This window comes from Nicotiana sylvestris, chromosome 6, assembly GCF_000393655.2.
Source record: "Nicotiana sylvestris chromosome 6, ASM39365v2, whole genome shotgun sequence".
NCBI lineage: Eukaryota > Viridiplantae > Streptophyta > Magnoliopsida > Solanales > Solanaceae > Nicotiana > Nicotiana sylvestris.
Window position 1 is genome coordinate 98,919,641 of NC_091062.1, and position 18,876 is coordinate 98,938,516.

The window sequence follows — 18,876 nt, forward strand, 5'->3', positions numbered from 1 at the left end:
GTGTTCTCCATGATTGATCTCCGTTATCACCAGTTGAAGATCAAGGACTCGGATATTCTTAAGACGGCTTTCAATACCCGATATGGTCATTATGAGTTCTTGGTGATGTCTTTTGGCGGACCAATGCCCCAACAACGTTCATGCATTTGATGAACAACATGTTCCGGCCTTATCTTGATTCATTTGTCATAGTCTCCATTGATGATATTCTGGTATACTCGCGTAGTCAGGAGGAGGATGCGGAGAATTTGAGAGTTGTGTTGTAGAGATTGAGGTAGGAGAAACTTTATGCAAAATTCTCCAAGTATGAGTTTTGACTTAGTTCAGTGGATTTCTTGGGGCATGTGGTGTCCAGTGAGGATATTCAGGTTGATCTGAAAAAGATAGAGAGAATTCAGAGTTAGCCCAGACCGTCCTCAGCCACAGAGATTCGTAGCTTTCTTGGTTTGGCGGGCTATTATCATTGGTTTGTTCAGGGATTTTCATCTATCGCATCACCCTTGACCAAGTTGACTCAGAAGGGTGCCTTATTCAGGTGGTCGGACGAGTGTGAGGAGAGCTTTCAGAAGCTCAAGACAGCATTGACCACAACTCCAGTGTTGTTTTTGCCATCAGCTTCAGGTTCATATACCGTTTATTGTGATGCTTCGAGAGTTGGTATTGGGTGTGTATAGATGCAGGAGGGTAGGGTTATTGCTTATGCTTCTCGTCAGTTGAAGCCCCTTGAGAAGAACTACCCTACTCATGATTTAGAGTTGTCTTTCATAGTTCACGCATTGAAGATTTGGAGGCATTATCTATATGGTGTGTCTTGTAAGGTGTTTACCGATCTTCGTAGCCTCCAGCACTTGTTCAAGCAGAAGGATCTCAATTTGAGGCAGTTGAGATGGTTGGAGTTGCTAAAGGATTATGATATTACTATATTGTACCATCCAGGGAAGGCCAATGTGGTGGCTGATGCCTTGAGTAGGAAGGTGGTAAGTATGGGGAGTTTGGTATATATTCCAGTTGGGGAGAGACCTCTTGCAGTTGATGTTCAGGCCTTGGCCAATCGGTTCGTATGGTTAGATATTTCGGCGCCCAGTCAGGTATTGGCTTGTGTAATTTCTCGGTCTTCTTTATATGATCGCATCAGAGAGCGCCAATATGATGATCCCCATTTGCTTGTCCTTAAGGACAGAGTTCAGCACGATGATGCCAGAGATGTGACCATTGGTGATGATGGGGTGTTGAGTATGCAATGCCAGATATGTGTGCCCAATGTAGATGGGCTTCGGGAGTTGATTCTAGAGGAGGCCTATAGCTCGCGGTATTCCATTCATCCAGGTGCCGCAAAGATGTATCAGGATATGAGACAATATTATTGGTGGAGGAGAATGAAGAAGGACATTATGGGATTTATAGCTCAGTGTCTTAATTGTCAGCAGGTGAAATATGAGCAATAAAGACCGGGTGGCTTGCTTCAACGGGTGGATATTCTAGAGTGGAAGTGGGGGCGGATCACCATGGACTTTGTAGTTGGGCTCCCACGGGCTTTGAAGAAGTTCGATGCTATTTGGGTGATTGTGGATCAGCTGACCAAGTCCGTGCACTTCATTCCTATGTGTACTACCTATTCTTCCAAGCGGTTGGCAAAGATCTATATCCGAGAGATTGTTCGTTTGCATGGTGTCCCAGTTTCCATCATTTCAGATAGGGGCACTAAGTTTACTTCATAGTTTTGGAGGTCGGTGCAGCGAGAGTTGGGTACTCAGGTTGAGTTGAGCATAGCATTTCACGCTTAGATGGACGAGCAGTCCGAGTGCACTATTCAGATATTGGAGGACATGTTGCGTGCTTGTGTCATTGATTTCGGAGGGTCATGGAATCAGTTTCTACCACTCACAGAGTTTGCTTATAACAACAACTATCAGTGAAGTATTCAGATAGCTCTATATGAGGCTTTGTATGGGAGGCGGTGTAGATCTCTAGTTGATTGGTTTGAGCTAGGTGAGGCTAGGCTATTGGGGACAGACTTGGTGCAGGATGCTTTAGAAAAGGTGATGGTGATTTAGGAGAGACTTCATACAGCGCAGTCGAGACAAAAAATTTATGCTGACAGGAAGGTTCGGGATGTGTCCTACATGGTTGGTGAAAAGGTTCTGTTGAAGGTTTAACCCATGAAGGGTTTTATGAGATTTGGGAAGAAGGGTAAATTGAGTCCTCGGTTCATTGGGCCTTTTAAGGTGCTTCGGAGGATTGGGGAGGTGGCTTATGAGCTTGCTTTGCCACCCAGCTTGTCGAGTGTGCATCTGGTATTTCATGTTTCTATTCTCTGGAATTATATTGGGGAACCATCTCATGTTCTGGATTTCAGCACGGTTCAGTTAGATGGTGATTTGACTTAGGATGTGGAGCTAACAACTATTTTGGAGCGTCAGGTTCAAAGGTTGAGATCAAAGGATATAGCTCTAGTGAAAGTGTAGTGGAGAGGTTGGCCCGTGGAGGAGGTTACCTGGGAGATCGAGTGGGAGATGCGGAGCATATATCCTCACATGTTTAAGGCTTTAGGTATGTTTCTTGACTCGTTCGAGGATGAACATTTGTTTAAGAGGGGGAGGATGTAATGACCCGGCCGGTCGTTTCATGAGTTACAGCTCCATTTCCCCCATTTTTGCTTCTTATTGCCTTGTTTAGTTGTATTTTTTGTTACAGGGTTGGCTGTTTCGGGTTCGGAGAGGTTTTGGTAAGGTTTGAGACACTTAGTCTCTTTTGAGGAAGCTTAAGTTGGAAAACTCAACTGGATGTCAACTTATGTGTTAAAGGGCTCGGTGTGAGTTTTGATGGTTCAGATAGCTTCGGGAGGTGATTTGGGACTTAGGAGCATGATCAGAATGCGTTTTGGAGGTCCGGAGTAGATTTATGCTTGAATTGGCGAAATTGGAATTTTGGCGTTTCCCGGTTGATAGGTGAGATTTTGATATAGGGGTCAGAATGGAATTTCAAAAGTTGCAGTAGGTTCGTTGTGTCATTTGGGAGGTGCGTCCAAAATTTCAGGTCATTAGGACGTGGTCTGGTAGACTTTTTGATCAAAAGCATAATTCGGAAGATTTTGGGAACCTTAGGCTTGAATCCGAGGTGTTTTGTTTGATTCGATGTTGTTCGAGGTATTTTGAGGATTGGTGTATGTTTGAATAGTAGTATATGGCTTGTTGGTGCATTTGGTTGAGGCCCCGGGGGCCTCGGGGTGATTTCGGATGGTTGGCGGAAAGTTTAGAAGTTGGATGTAGCAGCTGAAGCTAAGTCTGCTGTCATAACCGCACCTATGACTAGGGGACCGCAGGTGCGGGCTCGCAGAAGCATGGAGGGAGCCGCATATGCGGCCAAGAGGAGGATCACTTGGAACCACATAAGCGGTAAGGGAGAGCATCTGTGATAGCATATATGTGGGCAATTTCATCGCAGATGCGTAAATGGCCACTTAAGTGATGATCGTAGAAGCAGTGCTCGGACCGCAGAAGCGGTTGCAAAGGAGCGAGATATGGTCCGCAGGTGCGAAAAGCCTAGGCCAGAAGGTATAAAAGAATTCCTTCACGATTTTTGAGTTGTTCTTTACCATTTCAAGTCGGTTTTGGAGCTTTTTGGAAAATTTGAAGAGGGATTCAAGGGATAACGTCTGGAGGTAAGATTTTTGAACCTAATAATTAATCCTATGGCATTATTTCACTGATTTGGCTGGAAATTAATGGAGATTAAGGGTTAAAAATTGGGAAACTAGGGCTTGGTTTGGAGACCTTAACTTGAGGATTTGCGGGGCCATTTGTGGTCGGATTTTGGGACTTTTGATATGTATGAACTCGTGGGGATAAGAATATATTGATGTAAATTTTATCGAATTCTAAGACGTGGGCCCGGGGGTCAGGTTTTGGTTAATTTTGGGATTTATGTTGTAAATTGATTATTTTCGCATGGGCTTCATTCCCTTAGCATATTTTGACGTCGTGATTCTGATTTTGGATAGATTTGACATGAGTGGAGGCTGATTTGAGGGGCAAGGGCATCACGGGCTAGAGTTTGGACCGTATTGAGGTGAGTAATGATTGTAAATGTTGTCTTGAGGGTATGAAACTACGAATTTTACATTGTTGTGCTATATTGAGGTGACACACACGCTAGATGACGAGTGTGGGGTCATGCACCATTGGGGATTGTGACTTAGTCTATCCCGGATGACTGTTTTACCGCGTATTTGATTGAAAATTGTTTGCTATCATCATGTTTTGGGCTGAATGCCATATTTGGGCCTCGTGCCAACTATTTGGACATTTAGGGGATTTTTACTGCAATTTCCTCACTGTTTTGATTTTATATCTGTACTCAGTCATGCTATATTATACTGCTTTCATAGCTCAGCCATGTTTACTCTGTTTTAACACATTAAATGATATTTTAAATGATATTTTGGGATGAGCATCATGTTTTACTGTTGCTCGAGTGGCTTATGAGATTCTGACTGAGTAAGGCCAAGGGCTTGTATTGTGAGGATACTTTTGTGTCGGGCTGCACGCCGCAACAGTGATATACTGATTTATGATTATGGGGCTGAGGGCGTAGACTGTACACCACAAGGTGGCTTGATATGAGGCCGAGAGCCTATTTGATTATGCCACGAGATGGCTTGTTATTGCGCTTGGGCTGTTAGTGGCCCCTCCCGGAGTCAGTACACCTATAGTGAGCGCGATTACCCATTGTGATATGAGATATAGCCCGAGGGGCTGGTGTTGTTCCATGTTATTGCCCGAGGGGCTGATTCTGTTGACGTTGTGCCTGAGGGGCGGATTTTATGTGTTATCTTTTCTAGTTGCTCTTCATTTACTTATTTAACTATTAAAAAGGTGTTTTAAAGAAGCTTATTCCGAACTAAGGTGTCTTTATATGATTTCTCTGTTTCATTACTTTTTATTGGTTTTACACTCCTTCTTTATAGCATGTTGATGTGTTCTTTACGTGATTTTCTTATCGCTCAGCCTTCATTTATTATTATTACTCATTGAGTTGGAGTACTCACTTTACTCCTTGTACACTGTGTGCAGATTCAGGCGCTTCAGTTCTTGCTAGCGAGGGTTGATAGCTTCCAGCAGATTTCAGAGTCCACTAGGTAGCTGCTCGGCGTTTGCAACCCAATGTTTCTCCCTCTTATCATTATTTCTTTCCCTTGTACTGGATTTTGTAATAGACTGTGTAGTCCCTTTCCGTATTCCTAGACTTATATTAGATGCTCATGACTGGTGACACGCCGATGTCGGGCTGTGTTGGTTTTTCCACTAATTGTACTATTTTACTATTTATTTGGGATTAAATTATGCTAAAGACTTAAATTGTGTACTTTTAATTGCTTAAAAATGAATTGGTTGTTGTATCAGCTGGCCTTGTCTTCCCCAGAGACGCCATCACGACCGGGTCTGGGTTTAGGGTCGTGACAGAATAGGCGTTAATGGAGGGGTTACAGATTTTTTCACTGGTTTTAGAAGAGGAAATAGTGGGTGATTGAAGAGGAAATCGTGGGGTGTGGTTTGATACGTGGGTGGGGGAAGGGTTGAGATTTGGAGAGAGAAACTTGGGGGGGGGGAGTGGGAATATACGGTAGAGTTAAATTAGGAGACTAATTTTTACCATTAAAATCCCTAAAATGTACATAAATGATAATTAGGTATATAAAAGGTAATTATATGAAAAGTTAAGCATGAAGGGTAATATAGTTTACTGTATGGCATAGGAATGTAAAAATTCCATTAAATTTATAGGACTTCTGAACACTTAAAGCAATTTATAAGATAAAAGTATTAAGATTGTTGTAAAAATGACACTTTCATTGTTAGGGTGCATGGAAAATATTTTCTTAGAAAACAAGTAGTAATCTTGTTCATTTTCCGGTGTTTACTACACAAATAAGGAAAATAACTTCTCAAGAGTATTTATAAATAATTTAGATACAATAAATATGAAGCCACAAACTTTCGAATCAACAACCTTCCGAACCCACAAATTTTATAAACTTCCGAATCGTTAAACTTTCGAAACCGCGAACTTTCGAACCCATAAACTTCCAAACACATACTCAGAACTCATAACTTTGGAACTTGTAAACCGAAAGATGAAAAAGCTAAAACTGAAAATATATAAAAAATATTTTTTTCCGGGGGGGTGGGGGTGCGCAGGAAAACGAAAAAAAAGAAATTTAGAATTATAAAAAAAAGTAAAAAAAAATCTTTTTTTCTGCGTGGTGGGGGTGGATGGTGATGAAAAAAGAAAAAAGTAAAAGAAACATTTTTTTTGTGCGGGGTAGGGGGAATGTGGGGGTGGGTGGTGCAGAAAAATGAGAAAATAGAAATGTGAAATTAAAAAAAATAAAATAAAACAAATAATTTGATTGAGGGTGGGAATTTTTTTGTGGGGAGGGATAGCAGGGTGGGTGGTGACGAAAAAAATTAAAATTTTGAATAAAAAGCCATTTTGGAGAGAGAGGGTGGGGTGGGTAGGCGTGGGGTTGTGGGGTGGGTTGGTTAGGGTGGCGAATAGGGTAAGGAAGGTTGAGAAGGAGTTTTGGAAAATGTTTTTTTCTCTTGATAAAGAAAATATTTTCCTCCAATTGGAGGAAAATGAGTTCATAAAGAAAATGGTTTTCAAAACATTTAAGCCAACCAAACATGGGAAAATTGAAAAATATTTTCCTTCATACCAAACACACCCTTAGTGTTAATTTTTATAACTTGGTTTAAAAAAAGCCCCAAACTTTTAGAATTATCACAACCCCAAATGGGCCCCACCCTCTCTAAAAAAAACGGAAACCCTCCCTAGCTCCCATTCCCGCTCCCAGCCCCATTTCCATTCCCAATTAACCAAAATCTATATTTTTCTCTTCTTCTTCTTCTTCTTCTTCTTTCTTCTGTTGTGTTCAATCTCTTTTTATTATTTCTTTAATCCCGACATTATTTTTTCACAGAACTTCTTCTCTGAGGTTCTTATTCTTTGTTGAGAAAGACTGGTGAAAAAAGAACAAGAACAATTGGAGATTGACCCTTGCACCATTGAGAAACACTTGATCATGATTTGTTAAATTGACTCGTGCATCATTTCAAGGGAGATATTCAGTCTATTTGTCACTGTTGGTAAGTAAAGTTTGGTGTTTAATTTTATTTTCTTCGCCTGCAGATATCAAGTTTTCTGTGATTCTTTAAACATCCGGTGAGATGTTTAAAATATCCTGATATAATTGTAGGTAGTTGTTTCAAGTATTCTGAAAGTCCATTCATGATCTTTCAAACATCCTCTCAGGAAATTTCAAACATCCTAAGTATATTCTCAAGATGTTTTAAACATCTTCTTAGAAAGTTTGAAACTTCATTAGGATGTTCGCAAAAAAGTTGATTCATTATACCAATTATTTATATATTTGTGATATCTTCAAGTATTCCATTACAAAATGGTTGATTATATTGTATTGAGAGTTGATTGTCATGGTGAATGAGTGGAGTGCTCTACCCAATTTTCCTGGTATTCGAATAGTAAAGAGACAGTTCTAATAAATGTGCATAGAGATGTTAAGTATGATGATTTTGTTGACAAGATTATTGCTGGTTGTGAATTAACTTGTTATTTGAGTAGTATCTCCATAACTTACATGAATAACATTGGTGAAAAGCACAATAAAGTAGCTCCCTCTAAAATAAAGAATTATGATTGTTTGAGCTGTTATTTGGAAGATGAAAATATTCCCATTCTAAGGGTATTTGTGGTTGAAAGATCGGTAGAATTTACAAATTCACCTCTAATGGAACAACATGATAGCCATGGATTGGATGATATTGAAGAAGATCTTTTGAATATCGATATTCCAAAAAATGGATCCTTTGAATATGGATGTTCCAGAAACTAAAGAAGAAGAATATGCAAACTTTCCTAGAGTTGAAGGCGACTCACAAGAGGTAGAACCAACAACACAAAGCATCCACAATTAGGAGACGACACAAAGTTTTATAAGGGTTTAAGTTTAAAAAACAAGCGCGAGTTAGTTGTGTCATTGAAGCTTGCTTCCTTGAAGGCTCCTTTCCGTTTCAAACCAATGAAGAGTACTAAATTTGTGTATTGTGTCAAATATGTAGACAATAATTGCAAGTGGATGTTGCGAGGCATCAAATATATAAGTACTGACAGGTTTTATATTACGAGGTACACGAATGAGCACACATGCGGGTCACAACATCTTACAGAAAAGCATCCACATGACTCAACGAATGTCATTGGTGAATACATCCATTTTAGATTTGAAGAGGGTAGAGGTCCATATAACAAAGAAATTATAGAAACAGTTCGTTTGGATTTGGGTTGTAATGTTAGTTATTGGAAGTGTATGAAGAGAGGTGATAATAGGCTATATTCATGTAGTTTAGCGACCATTTACGCCCCAACTTAGCTATACTTTATTGCTACATGAAGGTTAAATGACAACAAACGACTCTAATTATGAATTTTGTGCTTTGCAAGAGCAAGTATTGATTATAAGGACATTGAACAGTGTTTGGAGCTAATTTGGAGCAAGGAAGGCCAATCGGAGGTGAATGCGCATGAAAGAAGAAGGAAAAAATGGAAGGCAGTTGATCTCCATGAGCACGGGCCAACCGCAGCCGCGCTCAGGCCGCGGTCGTTAGGCAGAGAAGATTGAAATATGCGCGGTCTGACCGCGGTCCAAGTGCGGCCGCACACGTCACTTCGAGGAACTTTATTTCAGGGGTAAATTCGTAAGTTCTAGGAAATTCTCCTTAACCTATAAGAAGTCCAGCTCACCCAAAAAGAAGGTATCAAGGTTTTTTGAAGGATTATTGAAGGCAAGAAGAGGCAAGAGGCAAGGCGGAAGATTCAGCGTAGAGTTTTACCTTTCTTCTTCTTCTTTTGATCATTAATGATGACTTCTACTGTTATGATTATGAAAACGATTATGCATAGCAAAACTCTTAATCTAGGGTTTTGATGGAACCTTTTGGAGGATGAATTTCTTGATATACTAATATAGATTTGCCTTAATATTTTCTCTGTTTATTCAACTATGTTATGATTGCTGTTGATTGAATGACCCTCAATCGGCTGTGCCTATTTAGTATGCATTACTCGGGAGAGAGTGTATATTTACATAATTGTTGAACACACCACTCCTAACGTATATGAGGGATCAATACGAAGGGTTTAAAGGTGAGATTAAGGATAACGAAACCTTGGGTACGATCTAAGTGAGCTGTAACTAAGGCCAGCTAGCGTAATTTGGAAGAATATGTCTAGTATATTGGTGTAATTACTCGGGAGACAGTCACGACAGTCAGAGTGCTTATGATCGATAGAGAAGACTTAGGCAAATTTATAGCAAACATAGCGGAAAGGATTCCGACAAGAGGGGAAATCAGAAACATAGACTATTCTCATTCTTGCTTACAACTAGTTTATAGCCAGTCCTTAATTACTGTATTTTTATTACATTTACATAATATTTAGTTAATAAATACCCAATTCGTTACTCAAATATCTCTGAAGATTGAATACGTGAATTTCTGTGAACCCAATAGTTGTGATTGATAGGTTAATTCCCTATGGGATTCGACTCCGAACTTGTTAACCAGAATATATTTGCATCGGCCACTTTGTCCTTTTTATAAGGCATAGTTGGGCATGATCAAATTTTGGCGCCGTTGCCAGGGACTTAATGGTGTTATTGATTGCAGTTAAAAAGAAGTTCAAAAATTCTTACTGTAGTCAATTTTTGTCAATTTAAACGTATCATTGAAATTCTAACGTTTATAGTCGTGGTTGTTACAGGTGCATTCCTAGAAACTCCTCAAGACTAGAGAATTGCTCGAAGCATTATCAGATCCTGAGAAGGTGTTCAAGGCATTGAACTGTGCAAACAGGAAAGGCAAATAACAACAGAACTCAACCGAAAAAATTGAACCAGACATGGAAGACAATAATCTAAACAACAGAGACAACATGAATGACCCACATGATCAGGGTGTGGCACCTCTTGTGCCAGAAGCAACACTATATGATGGGGCACAACCCACAAATGATAACTTAGCAACTACTATAGTAGTCCCTCAGATACAAGCAGATTCATTCCAAATCACAAATAACATGCTACATCTGTTGCAGAACAAGGGACTATTCTTTGGGTCATACGTTAAGATCCTCAACAGCATCTCAAGAATTTCCTATCAATTTGTGCCACGCAGAGGCAACACAACATGACACCGGAAGCAATACGGTTACTATTGTTTCCATTCTCAATGACAGGAGCAGCTCATCATGGCTTAATTCACTCCCTATCAACTCCATCACTACTTGGGAGGAATTAGTCAAGCAATATTTGAGCAAATTTTATCCCCCAATAAGACTACTCAACAAATTGATGAGATATTGAGCTTCAAGCAGAAACCAACTGAGACACTACACGAAACGTGGGAGGGATTCAAGGGTCTGCTGGTTACGTGTCCACATCATGGTATTCCGGAGCACGTGTTGGGGCATAGATTTTACATGGGTTTGGCAGATATTTTGAAAGCCAATGTTGATGCTTCAACAGGGGGAGCATTTTTGAGCAAAACATTCAGAGAGAGTAAGATCCTACTTGATAATATGGCACAAAACTCAGGATGGACAACAAGAAATGCTCCAATCACTCCTATGGTTCACTCAGTGGCTCTAGACCCGGCTAACTCCATAGCTGAAAATATGGCCACTCTAATGACACAAATGAGCATCCTCACCAAGAAGGTTGAAGAATCAGGCCAGAAGTAGCAGGTACACATAGTTGATGCAACCAATAGGGGTCTTTGTACATCATGCATTAATAAACCTTATGCCTACTCATGGAGTGCTGAAGGTGATAATCAACAATGTCAGAAGAACATGAATTATGTGGCTAAATACGGGGGATCGAGACAAAGTGGTCAAAATTGGGGTCAATAGAATCAACAATACAGACCAGCTCAACAACAGTACAATAACAACAACAATTATGGGGCTATGCGACCACATGAACAAATGGTACCTTACCAAAGACAACAAGGGTACAACCAGCAAAATCAGCAGCAGGCTTATCAACAACATCCACAACAACAGATTATGAGATATGAAGATGGTTTTGCTAAACTCGAGGTTATGATGCAACAAGTGATTGGGTCCACCGGAAAACTAGCTAACAGAGTAGACTCACATGAGTCAGCGATTAAGAATATTGAGATCCAGTTAGGACAGATTTCTATGGCCCTAAATAGTCGTCCTCATGGGACGTTATCTGCAGACACCCACATCAATCCAAAAGAGCATGGCCCGAAGCAGCTGATGGCAGTGAGTCTCCGAAATGGTAGGGACTTAGATCTGGAGAAAGAAATTGCTCGCGAAAGTAGGCCGACTGAGACACTAGTGCCAGTACCCATTGAGATAGATGATTCAACAGGTTTAACCGAGGTGACGGTATAGAATGCACAAGAGAACACCAACAAAGAAGATGAGGTTGTGAAAGAGATTAAGGGTGCACCAGAACGGATAGTAGAAGCACTACCTGAGTAAGAGAAAAACCAAATCACAGGGAAGAAGCGACCTCCAGCACCATTCCCACAGAGATTGGCCAAGTATCAGAAAAATGAGCAGTATAAGAAATTTTTGGAGATATTGAAGCAAATTCAGGTAAGCATTCCATTGATTGATGCTTTAAAGGAGATGTCTGGTTATACCAAGATGATGAACGACCTAATGTCCCTCAAGTTCGACTTTCAAAACTTGGCCACGGTTATACTAACTCAGACCTACAGTGCTGTTGTGACAAGACCCATAGCTGAGAAGCTGTCTGACCCAGGGCGTTTCATAGTCCCTTGCACAATAGGCAACTTTGCTTTTTCTAAGGCACTGTGTGATCTAGGAGCAAGCATAAACCTTATGCCCCTAGATATATACAAATGGCTAGGCATTGGAAGAGCTAAACCCATGTCTATGCTGCTACAGCTGGCTGACCGAACAGTGAAGAGGCCCTTTGGGATTCTAGATGATGTATTGGTGCAGGTTGGAATGTTTGTGTTCCCAGCAGATTTTGTCATCCTTGACTGCCGGGTTGACAAGGAAATTCCCATAATTTTGGGAAGACCATTCTTGGCCACTAGGAGAGCTTTAATTGATTGTGAAATTAGAGAGCTCAAGATGAGATTAAATGATGAATAGATAAAATTCACTGTGTAGAAATCTGCGGAGACCAAGTGAATTTGCTAATTACTCTCTGATATATGTGGTGATGTAGTTCTGGAGGAGGACGATGAAGCATTGAACATTAAAGACCCTCTAACAGCTTGTCTCATGAACTTATACGAAGCTAATGGTGAAGACTTGGCAGCGTGGGTACTTGCTCTGGAAGGCATAGGTTTTTAGAAAAGGTAGCTTGAATTTGAGCCTTTACACTTGGAGGAAAGAAAAACTCCTCCAGCTCAGCCGTCAATAGAAGAGCCACTAAAGTTGGAACTGAAGCCACTGCCATCCCATCTCAGGTATGCATTCTTAGGACCAAACTCAACTCTACCTCTTATTATCTCATCCGGTTTGTTAGATGTGCAGGCAGAATAGCTTTTGCAGGTACTATCTGAGTGCATGACTGTAGGGTGGACTATTGCAAACATTAAGGGGATCAGCCCAGCCTTCTATATGCATAAGATTTTGTTGGAAGATGGGCACAAACCTTCCAGAGAACATCAAAGAAGACTGAACCCCAACATGAAAAAAGTGGTGAAAAAGGAAGTGATTAAATGGTTAGATGCAGGAATCATATTCCCCATCTCTGACAGCAACTAGGTTAGCCCAGTGCAGTGTGTACCGAAAAAAAGAGGCATGATGGTAGTGAAAAATGAGAAGAACGAGTTGATCTCTACACGTAAAATCACAGGTTGGAGAATCTATATGGATTACAGGAAGTTGAACTTGGCTACCAGGAAGAACCATTTTCCACTGCCATTCATTGATCATATGCTATATAGACTGGCAGGGAGGTCTCACTTTTGCTTCCTGAATGGGTACTCAGGGTATAATCAGATTTCCATTGCCCTAGAGGATAGAGAGAAAATGTCGTTCACCTGCCCCTATGGAATCTGTGCTTTTCGATTAATGCCCTTTGGCCTATGCAAAACACCCACCACATTCCAAAGGTGCATGATGGCCATCTTCACAGATATGCTAGAGGAGATAATGGAGGTTTTCATGGATGACTTCTCAGTGGTGGGGAATTCATTCGACGATTGCCTTGTGAAATTGAGTGAGTTTTGAAAATGTGTATCGAGATTAATCAGGTACTCAACTGGGAAAAGTGCCATTTCATGGTATAGGAAGTTATAGTCTTGGAGCACCTAGTGTCACGTAAAGATATTGAGGTGGATCGTGCAAAATTTGATGTGATAGAAAAGCTTCCGCCACCCACCTCCGTCAAAGCAATCAGAAGTTTTCTTGGGAATGCTGGTTTCTATAGGAGATTTATAAAAGATTTTTCCAAAATTGCTAACCCCTTGTGTAAATTTTTTGAAAAAGATCACCATTTTGTGTTTTCTGATGACTGCATGATAGCTTTTGAGGAATTAAAGAAGAGACTGATAATAGCACCTATCATAGTTTCCCCCAACTGGGAGCAACCGTTTGAGCTGATGTGTGATGCTAGTGACTATGCTGTGGGAGCATTTCTTGGGCAGCGAAAAGATAAAATCATGCATCCCATATACTATGCAAGTAGAACATTGAGTGGAGCCCAACTAAATTACACTATGACCGAGAAGGAGATGCTGGCAGTGGTGTTCGCATTTGACAAGTTCAGGTCATACCTAATAGGCTCGAAGGTAATTGTTTATATTGACCATGCCGCTCTCAGGTACTTAATTGATAAGAAGGAGTCAAAACCGTGCCTGATTCGATGGGTGCTACTGTTGCAAGAATTTGATTTGGAGATCCGTGACCGAAAGGGAATGGAGAACCAAGTAGCTGACCATTTATCCAGGCTGGAAGGAGCTGAGAAGAAAGTTGAGGTAGAAGAGATTCTGGAAACTTTTTCAGATGAACAACTACTAGCCATGAGTCTCGAGGAAGTGCCATGGTATGCAGACATTGCAAACTACCTGGCAAGCGGTATTGTTCCTTATGACCTTTCCTCTGTTCAAAAGAAAAAGTTATTTCATGATTGTCGCATGTATTATTGGGATGAGCCTTATCTGTTCAGGATTTTGATAACATGATCCAGAGATGTATCCCCGAGATAGACTAGCCTTCTATTTTGCAGGCATGTCACGCATCACGGGCATTTCGAGGGAGTAATAACAACTACGAAAGTCTTGGAGTTGGGGTTCTACTGGCCAACACTGTTTAAAGATGCACATCTATGGATAAAGGGCTGTGATGAATGCCAACGAACCGAGAATATTTCCCGCAGACATGAGATGCCCATGAACCCAATTCAGGAAGTAGAAGTATTTGATGTATGGGGGATCGACTTCATGGGGCCGTTCGTCAGTTCATATGGCAATAAGTACATACTCGTCATTGTGGACTACATGTCCAAATGGGTGGATGCTACAACACTCCCTACAAATGATGCAAAAGGGGTAATTGGTTTTCTGATAAAGAACATTTTCACCCGATTTGGCACCCCAAGGGCAATAATCAGTGATGGAGGCACTCACTTTTGCAATCGAGCCTTTACAAAGTTGTTGGAGAAGTATGATGTACGCCACAAGGTGGCCACCCCATAAAATCCACAAACAAGCGGGCAAGTGGAAGTCTCGAACAGAGAAATAAAGAGTGTGCTGACTAAGACTATGAATGCAACTAGAACTGATTATGAAAGGAAGTTAGATGATGCACTTTAGGCGCATCGAACCGCTTTCAAACTCCAATTGTCATGTCGCCATACAAGTTGGTATTTAGGAAGTCGTGTCATTTACTCGTAGAGTTGGAGCATCGAGCTTGGTGGGCGTTGAGACAGCTGAATCTTGATAATGAAGCGGCAGGAACAAGTAGAGTTACAGAATTGCACGAGCTTAATGAGTTCAAATATCATGCTTTTGAGAGCACAAGATTATACAAGGAGAGAATGAAAATTATACATGATAGGAATATTATTGACCAGAATTTTAAACCTGGAGATACGATTTTGCTATACAACTCCCGCCTGAGGTTGTCCCCAGGAAAATTGAAATCACGATGGTCAGGGCCTTTTCGTGTGGTTGGAATTTACCCCATATGTGCTGTAGAGATTGCTACGAGTAATGACTCTCATACATTTAAAGTCAATGGGCATAGGTTGAAATATTATGTGGGCATGGAGGAAGCAAAGGAAGTGTCAGCGACCCATTTGATCGATTTTCCAAAGTTGAGTGTACTTTAAATGCGCTTATCTGCATCGTACTGCGATGTTAAATCAGGCGCTTCATGGGAGGTAACCCACTGATTTATTGTATTTGTCGTGCCACAACATTAACTAAGGCGCTGGTTGAGACGTAACCCAATGCGTAGTGATTTTTAGTGTATTTAGAATTTGTTATTTTGATTTTTGTAAGTATTAACAAGTGCAAGTGAGATTGGGCGAGTGATAAGTCCATCAGGCACTGAAGGTATAGGTAAACAAATTGAGAAATTTCGAAGCCCAGGTGCGCGGCCGCGCTCACACCGCGCTCAGGTCACATAAAACACCAACTATTTTGCCTCAGGTTTGCCCCCTCGTACGCGGCCGCACTCAGACCATGCAAATGGATAAATATTTTACCTTATCGTGCGCGGCTGCGCTCAGATGATGCTCAGACTGCGCAAATGGCCAAGTATTCTGCCTCATCGTGCGCGGCCGCGCTCGGACCGCTCCGCCTGCCACTTTAGTTTAAGTTATATTTTTATTTATTTACTTTCTTTTTATTTATTTTGTTCTTATACTTCTAATATTCTAACTCTTATTACCCTCCCTGCTCAAACCAGATAACCCCATCCCTTTGTCTTCTCCTTAATCACGCCTAACACCCTAAACCCTCCCTCACAAATCAAAACACACAACTCCTCTCTTTCTTTCCAAAGAACCCCAACCCTAATACTTCCAAATTCCCGATCAAAGCATACCCACTCCACCATATTTTATCTTCTAACAATCCCCTTACATAACCTAACTACAACTCCACCAGGTAAGGTTTTGTTTTTTTTCAATTATTGTTGGGATATTTGAGTTCTTGGGTATGTAGTAGTTTTCTTTTCTTTAATAGATTTCTTTAGTACTATGCTCTAGTATGCTAGTAGGTTTGTTGAGGTTGTTGTAGATGTGTCTCTTGACATGTGTGGTTGACAGTGGGGCAATTGTGGTTGAGTTTGGGCTTATAAATTTGTTAATTGGGGACTCTGGTGAATGGTGCATATAATGTGTTTGTTAAATTGCCATAGTGAGTAGTTAATGTAAATTGTGACCAATTGTATAGATGAAGTCTAAGTAACTGCCTTTGGTTCACCTCTCTTGTGTTTCACTGATGATGTCCTTTATTTCCGGTAGTATGGTGCCCCCAGGAAACACCGGACCACCGGTGGTTCATCCAGCGGCCAAGATGGATGCTCCAGAGCACGCACTTCAACTCTTGCTCGTCCGTATGATAGTTACAAGTTCGTCTCCAGCTCAGCTCAGGACCATTTTGGTGACAAGGCATCCAAGAAGCCCATACCGGAGAGGGGTATTGATGTAGGGTCTCTCCAATATGACTGTCCCAACATGAATAATGAGTTGGTCCTACGTGGGCTGGATATTTTCTTTAAAGAACCAGATGAAGCAAATTTGATAGTTGTGTGCAAATTTTACACCAACATTAAAGAATATGTGAATGGTGTGTGCACAGTGCGCAAGAAGAATATGGATGCCTCTGTTGAGGCCATTCGCAGAGCATACCGGCTGCCTGCACCTGTGGCGAAGGAGGAGGACTACTATGTAGCCCATGGCAGATGATACATCACATGAGATTTGTTCTTTGAAACAATATGTGTGTGTGGAAAGGAAATTGTGTGGCTGATACGTGGGGTATAAGTTCCATTCAGCGGCACTAACCTTTAAAGGGACGTGTTGACTGTATGTCATCAATAATCGTCTGCTCCCGTCCTCCAACACCACTAAAGTGAATGTCCCTCGAGCTGCATTGATTTGGTTTTTCATGAATGACCACAATTTTGACGTGGCCAAGATTATTCACGAGGAGATGTTTACTCGTTGTCCAGTGAAGCAGTATGATTTCTTTTTCCCTTCCCTAGTCACTAGGCTATTCCGGATAGCAAGGGTGCCGGAGAACTTGAGCGTGGATGGAAAAGTGCAGAAAGAGGCAAAGTTTCGAGCGGATAAGGTGACTAATAGGAAGGACCCTGTGGCACCTGGAGGTGCTAATATTGATGACTCAGATGCACCAGAGGAGGGAGATGATGAGCAGGAGGAAGTGAGAGCTAAGTCGCCCACCTATGAGCATGTTGCGGAAGTCGCAGGACCGTCTAGGGTCGGTCGAGTTACTCGGTTAACGACCTTAGAGCAGGAGATGGAAGGGATGTGTACCACTGTCACAGACTTGGGGACTAGAGTTGATGCCTTGGCCACTCAGAATGCTAAATCAGTGAAGAAAATCATGGGCTGGCTGCGTGCGTTGGGAAGGGTGTGTCACCTTGACCCTGGCAATGTCTCCGATAAGGACTGATCTGTCAGGGAAGTTCCTTTACCTCGCATTTCTTTATTTTGTATGACATGGGGACATGCCATCTTTTTATGTGTGGGGTGGGGGATACTTCATTTGTATGTTGTATATATATATATATATATATATATATATATATATATATAGGAATATAGCTTGATTCTGATTTTTAGTTAGTTGTCTAACTATATGGTTCGACTTGTCCCGACGATGGATATCACTCGACGGGTTTCTTGAGGTTCTAAGTCGATATATAAAAAAAACAACAAAAACAAGAAAAAGAGAAGAAAAGATTTTCTTTTGTAGGTAGTGTATCAATTCCCCATTGGTTTTTCTTTGGATCGCGGTTATTTTCTAAGGGTTTTGTTTGAACCGGGTGTAGTTAGTTTTTTTATTTTTTTTATTTTTTAGGTACTTATGGGCTATGAGCTGAGATGGAAAGAAAATCTCTTAACATTGTTGCGCCTTGATTACAGTAGACACTTTAGTGTGACGCTTAGTCTCAGTTGTTGATTCTTGTTAGAGTGCCTTAAATGATATGTTCTTAACATAACTTAAGTACTCAGACGAGAGTGTTTTGATAAGCCAATCTGGAGTGAGTCATGTGCCATGTGTGTGTGAAATTTATTGTCTTTTGTGCACTGCATTTGATGCCTATAACTTGCCCTATGTGTTTGCAAAGTGAAATAGTAGTTTTGTTCAGTCTTGAAAGTGATATAGGCATTTCTTTGTTGAACCAGATATATATATTTTGCCCTCCTAATTGTTATGTAACATAGTTAACCCCTTTGATCCTGTAATCATGTTTCCTTGGCAACCATATTACAAGCCTTACCCAATTATTTGAATGAACCATCTGTTTGAACCTTTTCGCCTTCCATAAGCACTTGAATTATGATGAACTGGTAAATGTTAAAGTGTGGGGTGATTGGTTTGGCTTTTGAGTGGAACTCATGAAATCACGGAAAAAGTGCACGGTTTTGAAAAAGTAAGAGCCACTTGAAAAAAAAAGTTACATTGTTGTGAAAATTAGTCTTTGATAAGCAGTGGCTCTTGATTAAGTGTGCTTAAAAAAGCAGGGAATTAATATACATTGATGTAAAGGTGGAGTCATGGTTCGACATAAGTGTGGGGT

The 18,876-nt window shown here is 41.0% G+C and overlaps 1 protein-coding gene and 1 non-coding gene across 2 annotated transcripts; one reads left to right on the plus strand and one right to left on the minus strand.

Moving 5' to 3' along the window:
- Positions 1 to 10,422: 10,422 nt before the first annotated feature.
- Positions 10,423 to 10,529, minus strand: LOC138872243 (small nucleolar RNA R71). Its single transcript, XR_011400711.1, has one exon. It is a non-coding gene; the product is annotated as a small nucleolar RNA R71 (small nucleolar RNA).
- Positions 10,530 to 11,067: 538 nt separating this feature from the next.
- On the plus strand, positions 11,068 to 12,861 carry LOC104232404 (uncharacterized). The gene is made up of 4 exons (XM_070148855.1): positions 11,068 to 11,482; positions 11,615 to 12,199; positions 12,317 to 12,436; positions 12,671 to 12,861. The coding sequence occupies exons 1-4, from the start codon at positions 11,068 to 11,070 to the stop codon at positions 12,859 to 12,861; spliced, it is 1,311 nt and encodes a 436-aa protein (XP_070004956.1).
- The last annotated feature ends 6,015 nt before the right edge of the window (positions 12,862 to 18,876 follow it).

Coding starts and splice junctions, on each gene's coding strand:
- LOC104232404 (XM_070148855.1), top strand. CDS start 11,068: ATGGTACCTTACCAAAGACAACAAGGGTACAACCAGCAAAATCAGCAG. Junction 12,200..12,316: donor TAGGAGAGCTTTAATTGATT/GTGAAATTAGAG, acceptor GTGGTGATGTAG/TTCTGGAGGAGGACGATGAA. Junction 12,437..12,670: donor ACTTGCTCTGGAAGGCATAG/GTTTTTAGAAAA, acceptor GCATGACTGTAG/GGTGGACTATTGCAAACATT.